Source organism: Aptenodytes forsteri, unplaced genomic scaffold, assembly GCF_000699145.1.
Source record: "Aptenodytes forsteri isolate BGI_AS27 unplaced genomic scaffold, ASM69914v1 Scaffold66, whole genome shotgun sequence".
Taxonomy (NCBI): Eukaryota; Metazoa; Chordata; class Aves; order Sphenisciformes; family Spheniscidae; genus Aptenodytes; species Aptenodytes forsteri.
In genome coordinates, this window is record NW_008795131.1 from 5,800,502 (window position 1) to 5,816,197 (window position 15,696).

Consider the following 15,696-nt stretch of genomic DNA (forward strand, 5'->3'; position numbering starts at 1 on the left):
CTGTTCCTCGGGTGGGTCTGGTGCGCGCGTGTGGGTCGGCGGCGCTGCCCCGGAGCCGGACCGTCGGCCCCGGGGGTAACCGGCGACCTGCTCGCAGGGTGCGTGTGCGTGTGCGGGGGCTGCACTTCAGCCTTCCGAGTCCGGTCAGCCCCGACGCCCGTTTCTCCTGCTGTAGAAGACGGAGAAGGACCGTTCTCTTTCAGGGATCACCGTGTTCGCAGAACTGCTGTAACTCGGCTCAACAGCTTTCTCTCTTCGCTGGGAACAGCTGACAAACGGTTTCATCTTTCATTGACTAAGCCACGGATTGTACTTTATGTTCAACTTTGTGTTTTGAGGAAATAGCCTGTTCGCAATATTGTGTTAGCTGGCATCTGCTCTGCGCGGCTCCGCTCTCCCTGCCGCTCATTAAGGGGAGTTGCTGTTTGCTTCAGAGATTTACTCTGCTCTGATTTATGTTGCGCGTCCTTGGTCAGGGAGTTCTCTCTCCTCCAGGACTGTGCTGCTCTGGCAACTTTGTTGTTAAAAATAGTAAGAAATATGCATCCAAACCTCGGCGGTGTGCATACCTCTGGTTCGGGGTGGAAGCAACGTGGGCACTGCTGCAGATTGAGGGTTTTTTTTTTTTTGGTTCAATCTGTGATTTTCTACCAAAACCATATGAATGAAGAACTGACTATTTGGAATCTTTATTGTGAAGTATCCCCCTGCCCCGCCAGTCTGTGAGCCTGAAAAATCAGAGTTAGAGGACTGTGGATGACGCTTTAGCTCTTCCCCCACCCACAGTTTTGGGTCACAGGGTCCGTACCCCGTTTTTCGGTGCTGCTGCCATAGGTGCTTTCCCTTGGACAACAGGTGCCCTTGAGAGCAGGATTTTAGTGATGCTTTTATGACTTAAAGGTGGCCTTCCCGTATAGTTCATGTGTTGCTGTTGTTGTTTTGGGGTATTTTCTTCTTCTTTGCTGGGGTTTTACGTAGATCATCAAAGCTGAACGGTTGGAAAAAACTAACCCGCAGGTCCTGATGGTCCTGAGTGAACAGCAGAGATGGATGCTCACCTGAGCTGAGACATGCCATGGCTGTGACCCCTGTCTTCCCCTGCCCCCAGCTGGGATGTGGGGTGTGGGGACTGTGTTGGGGTGCCCTGGCGGGCTCGGCCATTCCTATCCCCACTGTTGCCCCTTGGAATTTGGCTCGTTTAGCCCAGGCCCATCCCTGCTGTAGCTCTGCCCATGAGCCGTGGGCTCCAGCTACGGGCCAGCACGTTTCGGAGGGGCTGGCTGGCTTGGGGGCGGCTGGGGCCCCCCAAGCGCTCTGTGGTCCAGAGCCTCTTCCGCTTTCACATGCTGCGTGTAGGGAATGTCCGAGTGCTGGGGAGGTCTGTGCCACCAGCGAGGGCCCCAATGGTCCTCCGAACATCATCCCTGCTGAAACTTGTTGGCCATCCCGCGTGTGCCTCAAAACATGGCAGGGAAAGAAGAGAGTGTTTTACCAGTCACACCGAGCAAGATGTTTCCCAAAGAGTCGTCTTTCCCCTAGGTACCAGATTTCTATGAATGAGCTCAGCATGACACTTGAGGGCTGTGAAAAAATCTGGCTCTGAACTTTCACAGAAATCTGGCCGGTGATGTGTGAGTCTGGGTTTTTTTAAAAATTTTTTTCCCCACCATCATGTTGAGCACAAACCCTCTCAGTGTAGTTCTTGCTGCAGGGTTTACTGAGGACGAGAGTCACACAGACATCTCAAGGGGAGAACAAGACCCTGAGGAGGTTTTTTCCTGTCTGCTGTGGACTGAGGAGCCTTCATGGGAGTGATTGCAAGAATTCAAGCAGTGCTTTACGGTGGCTGCTTCGTCTTATGCAAGCTGCCAGGGCCATCAAAGTGACATAATCTGCAGGAAAAGGAAGGGGCTGCTAGCGGTATCGTCAAAAGGGACTCTGTTCCTCCACCTGCTCCTATTTTCTTTTTTTCCTCCTACATTCGGTCTTTGTTCTGTGTTTGCAATTGAATTTTGCTTTACATGAGCCATATGCAAGCCTGGCAGGATCGGTGGCAGCTGCAGAGTCCCTGGTGGCCCATGTCCCTTTCTCATTAGCAACCCAGCAAAGTGCAGCACAACAAATCGACTTCACCAAGCTCCCCTCGCAAAGCTGGGGTGATGCTTACCTTGCAATCAATCTGTCCGTGCCTGTCCTGAGCACTTGAGTTGGAGGGGGGGGCAGCAGTAACATGCACCAGCAGCTGGGGCCTGGGGGGCTGCTGCTGCTGTGGGCTCGGGGCTCCTTCTGGCTCTGGTCCCGCTCCAGAAACCTAGGATTTGGAACTGGGTATTTTTATCTAAATCGATTTTCCCGAATGTCCCATGTGCAAGCCAGGTGATGCTATGGTGGCCGTCTTCTCGCGGGGTAAAGCCGGTGGGTGGGTGCCTCGGTGTGGGTGCACCCCTCCATTCGCTTATCGGTCTCAGCTACGGTGTAGGCAACTGGGAATCAGGCAAATGTCTTTTGTTGCTGCTGTTAGTTTACTGTTTAGTTCAGCAAGGGCTTACTCATGGGTAGTCTGTCTCCTGGAGCCATTGAGTGAAATCTTTGTACTGCTGAAGTCAGTTTTAATTCCTGTTTGTTTCAGAGGGACGTTCACCGGAGCAGCATCCTGCACATTTTGGGCCTCTCCCCTCCTGCTCCACCTCCCACCCCTGGCATGGATGCCTTCCGCCTTGGGACAGCGTCCCTTCACCCTTCGGTGTTGGTTCTGCCTGCGGTTGGAAATGCTGGTTTCTGGGTGCTGTTCTCTGTAATTTGCAAATTATTGAATCAGCTCAGAAACGGCTGCCCAAGGCTTGCTGGCTCATGTTTGTCAGGAATTGGATCAGATGAGCCTTCTGGTTTTAAAAGGTCCGTGAGTGCCTTGGCTGGTTTATCCAAATGCTGTGGGAAATCACCACTTTCTCTCTCTACTCCTGCAAGTGAGATCAGACAACAAAATTTGTAAATGATAAAAATATCTTTCCACCATTATTTGCATATCGAGCCTCACTTTCCTAGCCAGACCAAATGGGAAGTCCTTGGCCAGTTGGAAAGAACCCAGTGTCTGTAGAGGTGCAGGCAAAGCAGGAGCCAGTTCCTCGCTGTCCCCCCCGAGCAGGACGGGCAATGCGCAGTGCAGCAGTGACCCACACAATCAGCACAGGCAGCAGTGACCCACCCCAGCCAGCACAGGCAGCACTGCCCGCACGAGCGCGGGACGCTCCGAACTGTTCTCAACAATATTCTCGGTGCAGAGGAGTAATTAAAGCTAAACTTGTTGGCAGTTAAATGTCACCTTGCTCTGAGCAGGGCTTTGGTTCCCGCTTGTGGGAGCTGTGCAGTCGGGGAGGCTGTGTGTGCACACAGATGCAGGCTGGCAATTTGCAAATACGTAATTTATTGCAAGAAATCTAGACCAGAAAATGCTGCGCTTTTTCTTTGCTGACTCTCAGGCTTCAGTGCAAGAAGGTAACGCTTCAGGGTAGGGCCAGCCCGAGCCCAGGACATAACAAGGTAAATCAGTTTTTCAGGGAAGATGTTCCACGGTGGGGCTTTGCCCTGCGCCTGTTTAAGCCTCGGAGCACTGGCAGCTTCGCAGGGCTGGGCGCACATGGCTGGGAGGATGAAACCCAGGTCTGGGGTGGCTGTGGAGCCCCAGGGCTGTCTGAAGTCAGTGGGAGCCCTGCAGCAGTGCGTGTCCTCTGCAGACGTCCTCCTCGGGATGAGTGATGATGCAGCGAGATCTTGCCTGCCTGGAGTCCCCGGGATTGATTGGAGAGCTGTTCAAAGTCAGAGTAAGGTGCCTCGTTCAGGCACTCACTGCAGATTTCCAGGTGTAAAATCTCAGCACTGTGCCCTCATCTCTGTTGCAAAAAAAAAAAAAAAAAAAAAAATTTGGGGTTGTTTTTTTTGCAACTTATGAGCAGCCGGCCGAGGGCTCCTGGCCGCCTCTGTGCCTGGGGGATCAGCAGGTGCTCACCGGTGTCCCGGGAGCTGGGTGTCGGAGGCTCGGTCCCAGCCGTGTGCCGTCAGCCGCAGCAGCCGTGCGGGACCCTCCTGCGGGGAGCGGGGATGGAGAGGAGCCTCCTGCGGAGGTAGGGCGAGCAGCCTGGGCTCCGATCCCACCACCCACCCCGTGACAGGGGCTTAACCCGGGGCGGTGTGAAGATGAAAAGCAATACAGAAGCACAGTCCTCTGTGAAAACTTAAGACACTGGGCATTGAATATTAAATAAACTGAAGAGGGAGCAGCTGGCAAGGTGATGCCCATCAAGGGCAAAAAAATGATGGCTCCAAAAATAGAAGCTGTTAATTTACAGGATAATCTTTGCTGTCCTTCTCAAGGATGCAGCATCTAGACAGGCTGCACTTGTTGCTGCAGGAGTTTTGCACCTCCTTAGGCCAGGTTTCGTCTGCAGAATTAAGCGTAGGCATAAACATAACCTGCAATGCTCCGTGTTGGATTTACACAGTGTAACAAAAGGTAGAGCTAACTACTTAGTGCGAAACGCTTTGCCGTGTCAGATAATACGTTGACATCGTCCCTTCCCATGTGTAATTTATATGAATGTACCGTGTCAATTTAGAGCCTGTCTGGTAAATCAGACAAACAAAACAAGAAGGTGGGATGCATTAGGAGTTTTTCATTAGGCTTTAGACTGAGAAAGCGGGAGGAAAGTGTGCGCCCGGAGGCAGGGGTTCGTCTGGGAAAGCTTGGGGGGCTCCGGGCGTCCCGGCAGCCCTGGCTCTGTACTGAACGGGACATTTTAATCACAATTTCAGTATGTCGGTGGGGTTTACCAAATTCAGGATATTAATTTGTAGGCGCTTTTGGGATGTGATCAGGGATGCTCTAAAGACAAGAGAAAGACTTCACCTGCCCTCGGTGTGTTGGGAACTCGCCAGCGTTACAAACCCAGTGCCCACGCACTCAAAATGGGGGGAAAAAAATCCCCATTTGTTCCCCCTTTGGGAGAAGCAGGGGGAGCAGCCCCGGCTGAACAGGCTGTGCCTTCCCGGTGGCGGCTGGCGGCAGCGGGGTCCCCCCCCAGCACAGCCTCACGGGACCCATGCCGGGATGTCAGGGCTGATCTCACGGTCTCTGTTAGGAAACCCTGCAGTTGGGCCTACGTAACTGCATTAAGGTATTTCCTTAATTAGATTTACTAAGTATGTAGGATTCTAATTCTTTCTTTTCCTTCTCTTAATTTGCCTAATGAGAAAAACGAAGAAATAAAACTACAAAAGTGATGCCTGTGTTGCCTTCTGGGAAGGCCCGTGTCCAGCTGTGCAGCGGTGCAGCTCCAGAGGATGCTCTCGCCCATCCTGTGCTCTGGATGCGGCCAGGGTGGGCTCGGGGGTGTGGGGGCCAGGCGAAGCAGAGGGCTGCCTGCTGGGTGCTGGGTGCTGGGTGCTGCCTTTGGGGAGCAAGCGCAGCACCATAACTCCTCTGGGGAGCAAGTGCAGCACCATAACCTTTGGATATGTTATCGAGCCGCGCGTATCCCGTGGTGCCAGGGAGAGGCGAGTGGGGAGTGATCGCAGAGGCCATATATTGGAGCTGTGCCGTGCCAAGGCCACGCTTAAGCTCATCATGTTATTCCTGCTGCCCTTCCCCACCCCATCCTCTCCCCCGCTTCCTCATTGCCCTCTTGCGTCGTGTCTGCGGTCAGGCTGCTCAGGCAGGAGACGTGTTTTCTTCTTGCGCTGCGCCATCCTGGTGCAGGACTCGGTGGGAGAGCCGCCAGCATGTCGGGAAGGCTAACGCAGAGCGCGCTGGGGGTTGTGCCGTGGGAGGGTCCCGGCCCCCGTGGGATGAGGGAGGCCATCCTGCTGCGCAGCGGAGGCAGTGATGCTCACATGCTGCAGGCCACTGGCATCCCCCGGCTAGCCGGTCTCTGGCTTTGCAGGGAAACCCCTGGGGGGGCTGAATGTCCTGGGGCTGCTTCCCGGGGCCCCTGCTGTGGGTGGGAGACAGGTGCTGGTGCCACAGGGAGCTGCACAGCGTCCCCCAGCCCTGGTCCTTGCTGGCGTGAATGCCTGGAACCTTTGCTGTGGTTCAGGCTCTGCAGACACTCGTACCCCTTGTGCCAGCCGGGGACCGGGTCATGGCGTGGGGCTGCCATGAGCACCCGCTGGCTCTGGCGTTGGCTTCACGGGAGATCCCCGGGGGCTGCTTCTCTGTGGGAGCACGCCAGTGCACAGATAAAGACGTGCTAATCTTCCTCATGATTCATTTATCATCCCGTGAGGGTAATCTGTTTGGGAATTAGGCTGATGGCCCTTGACCCCATAGCTGACGGCAGACTGAATCATCCGAGTCAGTGGTTGCAGTTTAATGTAACATATTTCCAGTGCACGGAGGCTAATTACAAGCGGTGGCTGGTGAATGGGTTTGTTTTGCTGTCCCCGGAATTGCAGGAGCAGTTCCAGCAGTTTGGCCCCAAAGAAGCAATCAGCATGTGACAGAGGGACACGTTGTGTGAGTGATTTTATAATACTTAGAATGTGATGCTATGGCAACCTGTTACAAATCCCAGATCAAATCAAATTATTTGTGTGCATCCCTGTAACTTTAATCTTTGCAAAGTCTGATATATTTTATGCCTTTGAGGCCATTGTGCAGATTAGCGCAATCAGGCAGAGCTCAGGGTTCAAAGCAAGGAGAGCAAAGGATGAGTGGTTTGCTCCAGATCAGGCTGTGCTTTAGTGTCCTAGAAAGTCAAAGAGCAAACAGTAAAAATCTGTCATCCTCGGCATTTTTTCAGCAGTGGAATCGTGGTGAGTTTGTGGAGAGGAGAAAGGGAAGGAGCTCGATAAACAATATGGGTGGGCAGGACATGAATTCTGCTATTGCCCATACACAGTCCCACATTGTTTTAATTCATTTCTTGCACTGAAAAACTGGAAGATGCCAAGAGCTTAAATAAGACGTAATAATGTAAGGCAAATTTGACCTGCTCTGATTTTAAAAAATAGAAAGAAAAAAAGATGTATATTGGTTTAATGTAATGTAAAATGTCAGCCCTTGGTCCAGATTCACATTTGGACACAAACTGCTGGGTATTTCCCCCAGTGACTCCAGCTGCGGTTGCGTTGCTGGCACAGCCCGGGCGGTACCGCAGCCCTTGGTGCCCTGTGGCTGCGATGGGGACAGGGACGGGTGCTGCTGGTCCTGCTTTGCCTTCACCCCTCGCAGCCGCGGGGCAGCTCTCCACTCTGCTCCTCCCGCTCCGTTGCATTGCAGCCTGGAGGCCAAAAAGTCCACCTTCCTCCTGCCTGTGGCTGCCCGCGCCTCGGGAGGAGCCCAGCAGGATCGTCCGAGTCCAAGGGAAAGAAGTCCTGGTGGCAGGGCCCTGCTGCCCGCACGCCTGCGCCGCCCCAGGCTCCAAGAAGTGCAATCAGCAATTAATTACAAGTACCAGAGGATTTGGCCTGCTGGGTCCCAGGGGTCTGTGGGCCGGGTCCCCGCGTGCCGGTGGCTGGTCTTGGCTGCGGCACTGCCCGGTATGGCAGTACATCGTCCTGCCCCGTGCTGTGCTGATCCCCCCGTGCCCTGCCTGGGCTGGTCTTAGGCCTCCAGGACAGATTCATGGGCTTGAACTCCAGCCCTGAATTTCCCCCGACATCCAGCTGATGTTCCCCTGGCTATAACTGAAGTCCATTAATTCTTGTTCCTTGGTCGTTGACTAATGAGAACTATCAGTTTGTGTCCTGTTGGTCCCTGCCTTCCGGTTGTGGTTTAACCCCAGCTGGCAACTAAGCCCCACACTCCCCCCTGGTGGGATGGGGGAGAGAATCCGAAGGGTAAAAGTGAGAAAACTCGTGGGTTGAGATAAAGACAGTTTAACAGGTAAAGCAAAAGCCCCACGTGCAAGCAAAGCAAAACTAGGAATTCATTCACTGCTTCCCATCGGCAGGCAAGTGTTCAGCCATCTCCAGGACAGCAGGGCTCCATCACGCCTAACGGTGACTTGGGAAGACAAACGCCATCACCCCAAACGTCCCCCCTTCCTCCTTCTTCCCCCAGCTTTATATGCTGGGCATGACGCCATACGGTGTGGAATATCCCTTCGGTCAGTTGGGGTCAGCTGTCCTGGCTGGGTTCCCTCCCAACTTCTTGTGCCCCCCCAGCCTGCTCGCTGGTGGGGTGGGGTGAGGAGCAGAAAAGGCCTTGACTCAGTGTGAGCACTGCACAGCAGTAACGAAAACATCCCTCTGTTATCAACACTGTTTTCAGCACAAATCCAAACCATAGCCCCACACTAGCTACTATGAAGAAAATTAACTCTATCCCAGCCAAAACCAGCAGACTTCCCTTGGTCACAGGCGCTGCAGCTCCCTGCTTCTCCTGTCTCCATACGTGCAATACATTAACAGCACAGGCTGACAGCTGTCAGCCCCCTCCGTCCAAATCTAATCGTGGCGGCTGCAGGGACATGGGCTCCGAGGCGCTGCTGTGAAGCTGGTCCCATAGCCACAGGGAGAGATGCCAAATCCCCGGCCTGGGCTGTGGCGCTGCAAAGGGCAGGCTGGGATCCTGCAGTGTGGGGCTGCGGACAGGCGGGAGACTGCAGTGCCTTCCTGCAACCCGCAGCGTGCAGAGGGCTTTCTCCTAAAAGCTTATCTATATGCATGTGTATATATGAGTGTGTGTATACATACGTACATTTATGTGTTTAAAGAGATGGAGTCAAGTTTCATCAGGAACAGGAGAAGCCTATTAGCAAGAGCAGCTGTGCATACAGGCAGGAGGAGCAGGAGCCAGCCCTTCTCAAGCTCCGGTTCAGTCTCTCGTTAGCAGGGACACAGCGGAACAGCTGCTCCTTTGCTCACGCAGGCAACGGTTGGCTTTTGCACCGCTGTTGCACCAACGGTCTTGTAGAAAACTTGCCTGCAGTGCCCGCAGCATCCCTGCTGCATCCCTGCTGCATCCCCGTGGCGCACGGCCCTGCCGAGGAGGTGCTGCAGGCACCCGAGCCTCCCCCATGGCCAGCATGTGGTTGTCACCTGCTGTCATGAGAGCTGGGACTTGGCGGAGGAAGGCAGCGTGGGCGGGAGGGCAGGAGCTGAGGTGGTGGGGCTGGTGGCGAGGGCAGGTGTTGCAGGAGGTTGGGTGTGCACCCTTTGGCAGGAGCTGTGTGTTTTGGAGAGGGCCCCGGCGGGCATCGGTGCCCGGCTGCTGTGCACGTTGCGCCGTGCCGTGCCATCCTGGGGCGGGCTGCCATGGGAACCAAACCTCGTTACTGCGAGATAAACAGTTGGACATTTTGGCCTGGTTTCTGCAGGACTAACCTGGCAGGGACGAGAGGAAACTAAATTACATCTCAGATTTTCTGACTCCCAGAGTAGCATCTGGCAGTACCGCTGCGAGTGACGGCTTGGTTGTCTGCCTGGGAAGCTGTTGGTGTAAAGGGGACAGGGTGGTTTTAATCAGATAATCGCTGGAGGGCCGAGGTTGTGCCTTTTCGAGGCTGGGGGGCTTTTGCGTGATGCTTTCGTGGTAGGTCCGTGGCATGGGGGCTGCTCCCAGCTCCCCGGGGGTCTCGTGTCCTCACGACACCTCTCACTGCCTCCAAATTCAGCGCCCATGCCCAGGTAGCCTGTGGCAGAGGTGCCCTCAGCTGGGCCCTGCCAAACCCTCGCCGGGGCGTCCCTGGGTTTTACGCCGGCATCACTGGGCTGGAAGCCTCCTCCACCCTCCATGGTGCCTGGGCTGCCGGGAGGCCGATCAGCCGCGGATCCTGCCCAGGCAGGGAGGGTGCCAGATGGAGGGAAACCGTGGGGATGGGTTGTCATAGAAACCCAGCCCTGCTGTCCCCGCTCCGCTGTACCGCGCCCCAGCCCCACAGCCGGGCTCCGGCCGGCTCCCAGGGGCAGAGCCCGGGCCCTCGGTGAGGCAGCGAGGGGTCTTGGCCCGCCCTGGGCATGGGGCTTTTCAGATGACTTTTATCATCTTTTTATGTGATCTGTTTGGTTTTTTCTCAGATTCATGATATTATTCTACAGGCAGCCCGCACGCCCGTGGCTTTGCCAAAGAAGATAAGCCCTTATCTTCCGACTCATGCTCTTGCTCGGGGCACGGGGAAAGCTGACATGCCTGCATTTGGTTTTTCAGGAAACAGGAGCTGCTGAACAGCACGGATGTGACCGTCCCGGAGCGGCCGCTGTCCCCCCCCCTCACCGCCCCGCCGACCATGAATGCGGGCAAGCGGTCCAAGCCGAGGTGCCGGTTTTGGAAACTGAAGCTGGTGAGGAGCGGCACTTCCAACGCAGCGGCTGTACGGATTTGGGCTGTTCCCGAGGGAGCAGCAGTAGGTGGTTTCTGGAGTTCAGCCTGCAGCGTGTTCAGACACCATCAGCGGCAGCGGGGCGTGCGTGCCGGCGGGCCCCCTCCCGCCCTGCCGCTCATGTTACGCAATCACGAGCGGCGATGCCAAGCAGGGTGGAGAATACCAGTGCTGTTATCCTTCTAATAACCCTCTCTGGGTGCCGAGGCGGGCGGCTGCTTGCCAGCACAAGGCAGACAGCGCGTCCCCGGCAGGCAGGCACTGCTGGCGGGGTCCGACCCACCGCTCGCTCCTGCCGGGGACTGCTCGGCCGCTGCCTTTTGCCGTGGTGGAGGCAGCAGGTCGTGGGACACGGTGCTTCCCCTCCGCTCTGCCTGTGCCCGGCTGCCTCTGCAGGGCTCTGCCCCTCCTGCAGTTTTCTCAAACCCAACTGGAGAAGGTCACGAGCAACCTGGTCAGACCTGGAAGCTGGTCCTGCTTGAGCTGAGGTTGACTGGGCACCTCCGCAGCTCCCAGCTTGCAGTTATCTTGTTCAAACAGTCTCAGGCAAGCAGGGAGCGCGCAACCCTTTGCCAAGCAGGGCTATGCAGAGAGCCGGGGAGGTGACCTGGGGCAAAGCTTCAGAGCGAATTTGGCAGGAAAAGTCAATCTGAGACATGGAAATGAATGGGAAAATAGGATAAAATGCAACACGGGTTCACCAAAAGTAGCTTCTGTCAGAGTAACCTGAGGCATTTCTGCGATACCAGAGTTTCCAGGCAAAGGCAATTGTAGCTCTTCTCCCTGGGTTGTTGCAGAGCGCTCAATATGCTGCCACCCGGGAAATTACTCATTAAGCTGGAGAAGATGAGATGAATGTGAGGATTACGAGGTGGCTGAGAACCTGGTTAAATGGTTGTTAAAAGCAAGTGGGCTTGGAAATAGAGTGTTGAGTTGGAGGAGTTTATTAGTGGAGCTTCTGACAATTTGGTTTATTTAGGGTTTTGTGTATGACCTGGGTGCACAAAGCAGGCAGGAGCTGACACAGTTCACTGGTGACACGAGCTGTGGCACCTCATCGGGCTGCGGAGGAGGAGAGTGGGGTCCTCGGGGGGGCTTGAAGCCTGGAATGATGGGAGGGAGTGGGGATGCGCCTCTGGGGAGAGCCCGCCGGCAGTGGGGGCGTTGTCTTGGGGGCACCGTGGGAAATAGGGGGAGAGGGGGATCCCACCTGCGGGGTGTACCCAGGGATGTGCAGTGTGCCAGGTGCAGGAGGTGCCAGCATGCCAGCAGCAGAGCGTGCTTCCCGGTCCTCGTGCCAGCAACGTTCCTGGTCGGCCTTGGGCTGGTGCCTGAGGAGGGGAAGCCAAAAGCCCCCGCGCCGTTTACCAGACTCAGAGGACAAGCGGGATGGTGCTGGGCGATGAGCAGCCCTCCCGGCGGCTTAGAGGGATTTCACCTCGGGGACGTTGCTGCATCCCGTGGTGGGACGCCTGGTGCCCATCTGCCCGTGCATGGCCGGGGAAGCGGCGAGCGTTGGTGTTTCTCACGTGGGCCGTCCTGGGCGAGCGCCGCGGCTCCTCCACAGCCCCAGCCTGCCCACTCTGCCCCTGCGGGAGGAAACAAATTGTTATTGCAATTTATTTTGCCTTGCAGAAAGGTGGTAAATTGCTCAGTAACACCTGGCTGGAGTTCAGGTAGGACTTTCTGTGACCGTGAGCACTGCAGCCCTGCAGCATCCCTGGGGCTCGTCCTGCTGCCGTGCTCCCTCGTGCCTTCCCAGACTTTACAGCAGCACCTGTGTCCTGAGAGGTTCTGCCTTAGCCTTTGCCCTTGCCCTCATCATGTTTTAAATGGAAATTCTGCCTTTTAATGAGCCTGCGAGCCAGGCAGGCTGAGCCCGGCTGTGGAGGTGGCCCCCAATGCCAGGGTCTGCCCCCTGCCCAGGTGCTGCTGCAGGAGGGGTTATGGGGGGCGAGACCCCAGGCACTCCGCAGGCAGGGGGGGTACGGCTGCTTCTCGGCTGGAGCCAGGCGATGCTGGGCAGCGGGAGGTCGGGCTCTTCAATGATGTTTAAACTTCAGCTCAAGGCTTCCCTCAGCATGGGAAACTTGGCACGGAAACCTGTGGAAAGCCTGGCATGGAAAAAGTGTGTAGATGCTATTCCATATGCTTCAGGTAATGTAAGCTCCCCAAAAGGAAATGGTGAGGTTTTTTTTTTCATGCATCTCAAAGATGGCCATTCCTTCTCGCATCGCAAGACGCATGGGCCCATCTCACTGTGGGTGCTGCAGCTGGGAGAGAGGCTGGCGATGGCTTTGGCTGAGGACACGCCAGGGGACTGGTCTCCACAGCAAGGCTGGAGGCTGCCTGTTTCACTGCTGGTTCTTCGTTTTTATAATCACATAATTAAAGCAATTAAAAAGCGATTACTGACTTGTTCTGCTTTACAGCAGGATTAAAGGGCTCCAGGATCTTTTGCAGATGGCACAGGTTGTCCTTTTGGAACGGTGAGGCAGAGCTGGGAGCCCGTGGCGTGTGCTCCCTCCCTCCATCCCTCAGTCCCCATGGTGCTGGTGATGGCAGAGCTGCTGCGGTGACAGCTGCCTGCGCTGGCACCCCGGCCAGGCAGCGGCAGAGGAGGCTCCTGCGTCTTTGCCAGGCGCAGGGAGCTCCAGAGGTGCCAAACAGGAATAATCCCATTTGTCTTCAGAGCGGGGGCTGTCTGTGGGCCACTGGGTTTTGTTTGTGCGTCTGCTTGTTTGGAGCTTCCCTGTGCCCCTGCTGCTGCTTTGGTCTCAGCTGCCGTCAGTTCTTGAAAAGCAGGGGCTGGGTATGTATTTGCTGGCATTTAAGAGAGGGAACTGGAGATGCCTGGGAGAGGAGATGTCAGGGATTAAGGAGCTATCAGCTTGATGAAGGTAAACCTGGGGTGACTTTGTGGTTGGGAGCCAGAGACCTGGTCCTTCTGGAGACGTTGCTCGGTCCCCTGACCATCGTGGTCAGTGCAGGGGATGCCGGGCGGTGGCTCAGCGCTGGTGTAGCTGAACCTGCGATGAGATGCTGTGCAGCATGAGTGCATTGAGTCGATATCCTTGGTGCTCATCCTGCTCTGCCCTGCTCCCAGTAGACTTGAAGGCGCTTCCCAGAGATCTCTGCAAGACTTAGTGTCACAGAGAGAGACGAGGGGTAGGTATGGGTGGTGGGAGCAGGGACAGGAGCGAGTCTCTGGCAGCTGGGACTGCCTGTGCTCTGACACAGCCGCGCAGGCGTTTTGGCCAAAGCAGTCGTGTCCTGCCTGCTCCCTGGGTGGTTTTGGGATGAGAAGGCCCTGTTGGTTCTGCTGCCTACTCTGCAGCTCCTGGGTCAGCAGGTTGGGTTGTCCTGAGCTGACTCTGAGAGGATTTACGGTTGGGGTTTGTTCAGCTCCTTTGGAAGGGCTGTGGCTTTTTTGTGCGTACAGATTTTCAGCTGGAGAGGTCAGATTTTCTGCCTTCTGCCCAGTGCCTGGTTCCCGCTGCAGCTCTGCCACGCGAGTGCCCTCCCGAGGGGTGCATTGCATCCCCCTGCGGGGCTGTGCATCCCGGCAGGAGCAGAGCAGAGGGCAGGAGCCTGCCTGTCCCCTTGCAAACCCTCACCTGCTTCCTGCCCAACCTGTTTGGGGCACTTTGCCTCCCAGGGGAGCCACCCTTTGAAATAACAAAGCAGCAGTCCTGCCGTGCCTCTGGCTTGGAGAAACATTAACGAAGGGAGGTGTCAGGGCTGGGGAGGGATGGCTGGGCTGGTGCTTGGCTGCCGCCGCGCTCGCAGGGCGCCCATGAGGAAGTCTGGTTGCAGCAGCAGCCGTGGCTGTGTGGCTGATGCAGGGAGGTGATGCCGGGAAGATGATGGATTTCTTACGGGGCCTGCTGGTGAGTGCTGTGTAACCCGTGGTGGGTCGCTGGGGAGGGGTGCTGGGCAGAGCTCTGCCCTGCTGCGCTCCATCCTTGGTGGCTCCCGCCTGGTGCAGGGTTTTCTTTCTGTGTGTCATTTTCTTCGGAAACCTTCAAAGCGGGCACTTACTGGCTGTGCTGCAGCTTCTGCTCTGAGCGCTCCTTGTCCGCAGGTACCTGCTCCCTAAACTCTCCCCTGGGGTCCTGGGGCAGCTGAACAGACACTGTGTGCTCCAGCTGGCTCGGCTTCGGACCCGGTGTCTTGCCTGGTGCTGACAGAGAGGAGTCACGTACTTTTCTGTGCTGAAGCACTGGGATGTGACTGTACATTCCCTCTCACGCTGCCAGTGTAGCACACTCAGCGGTAAGGGGTGAGGACCTGTGAGCAGGAAAGGAATAGCAACTATACCATTTCGGGTTGAATATTTTGCATTTCTGAGGTCGTTAGGACAAGCTATTGGGCAGGTTTGCCCTGCCGAAGGTGGTAGGGGAAACAGCTGTCTGCTCTGGCGTTGCCTTTGGTTGCATTTGAGAAGCAGATGCAGGTTTAGTTTGGAGCGGACGGTCTCAGCGGCCCAAGCGCAGTGAGTGTAACCTTTCCTGCCGGCTGGGCCCACGGCAGGTGACATTGCTTCCTGCCGGGCGTCACAAAGCTGTGATTGTCTACACTATAATTACCAAAATATTTGCGGCCCACTAAAGCTTGGCTTCAAGTATGCATAAATCCCTAAAGGGTACAGACTGCTGTCTGCTTTATTAAATAGGTGTACGCGTTTTCTGCTGGAACTTGCTTTAGCAGGTGGATCCGGTGCTGCTGTGCAGTTTGCTTCTCTGGTTCTGGCTACTGGCAGAGTGGGACCTGGAAACTATTTTAATTGACTCAAAGAGCATTTGTCCATCGCAGAGACCTGAAGATAAACCGGAATCTAAACCAAACTCAAAATAAGGAAAAGCCTTTTTTAAAGTGCTCCCAGCTTTGGGCACAGCTCTTCTGAGCCCGGGGTTTGTTTTTCCTCCTGTAGGTGCAGTAGATAAAAATGGGGCATAGCCTAAACCTGGAAAGATGGCCAGGGCTCTTCCGAGCCACGGCAGTCCCCACCTGTGTTGGCAGTGTCTTTCCCCCATCCCAGCTGGTGTCACTGAGGGCAGTCACTAGGCTGCTCGTGCCGTAAAACTAACCTTTGCTCGCCACATTTATTAAAAGAAAATATCTCTGAGGTTTTCCTGTGGTCTTTGATTTTGATTTCTTTATCTCCACCTCTGTTTTTTTCTCTCTTTTTTGTCTTTTGAGAAATTCAGTCTATTCTACAAGCTCACCAAAAATCACCCCCCCACGCCTTTCTCCTTGGTACCGTGACCCCTTCTGCCCCAAATCTCTCATCCCTCTTCTGCAAACCGTTTCTGATAGCCGACAGGATCAGAGCTGCTGATCCCGCCTTCTGCTCTCCCTCCTGGACCGGCAGCGTTTG

General features: G+C 55.6%; 1 protein-coding gene across 1 annotated transcript in view; it reads left to right on the top strand.

Moving 5' to 3' along the window:
- RAP1GAP2 (RAP1 GTPase activating protein 2) overlaps positions 1 to 15,696 on the top strand; it is a 97,045-nt gene that overhangs the window by 61,074 nt on the left and 20,275 nt on the right. The window contains exon 5 of the mRNA XM_019471786.1: positions 10,145 to 10,229. Within this exon, the coding sequence (XP_019327331.1) occupies positions 10,145 to 10,229 (85 nt within the window). The remainder of the gene's footprint in view (positions 1 to 10,144; positions 10,230 to 15,696) is intronic.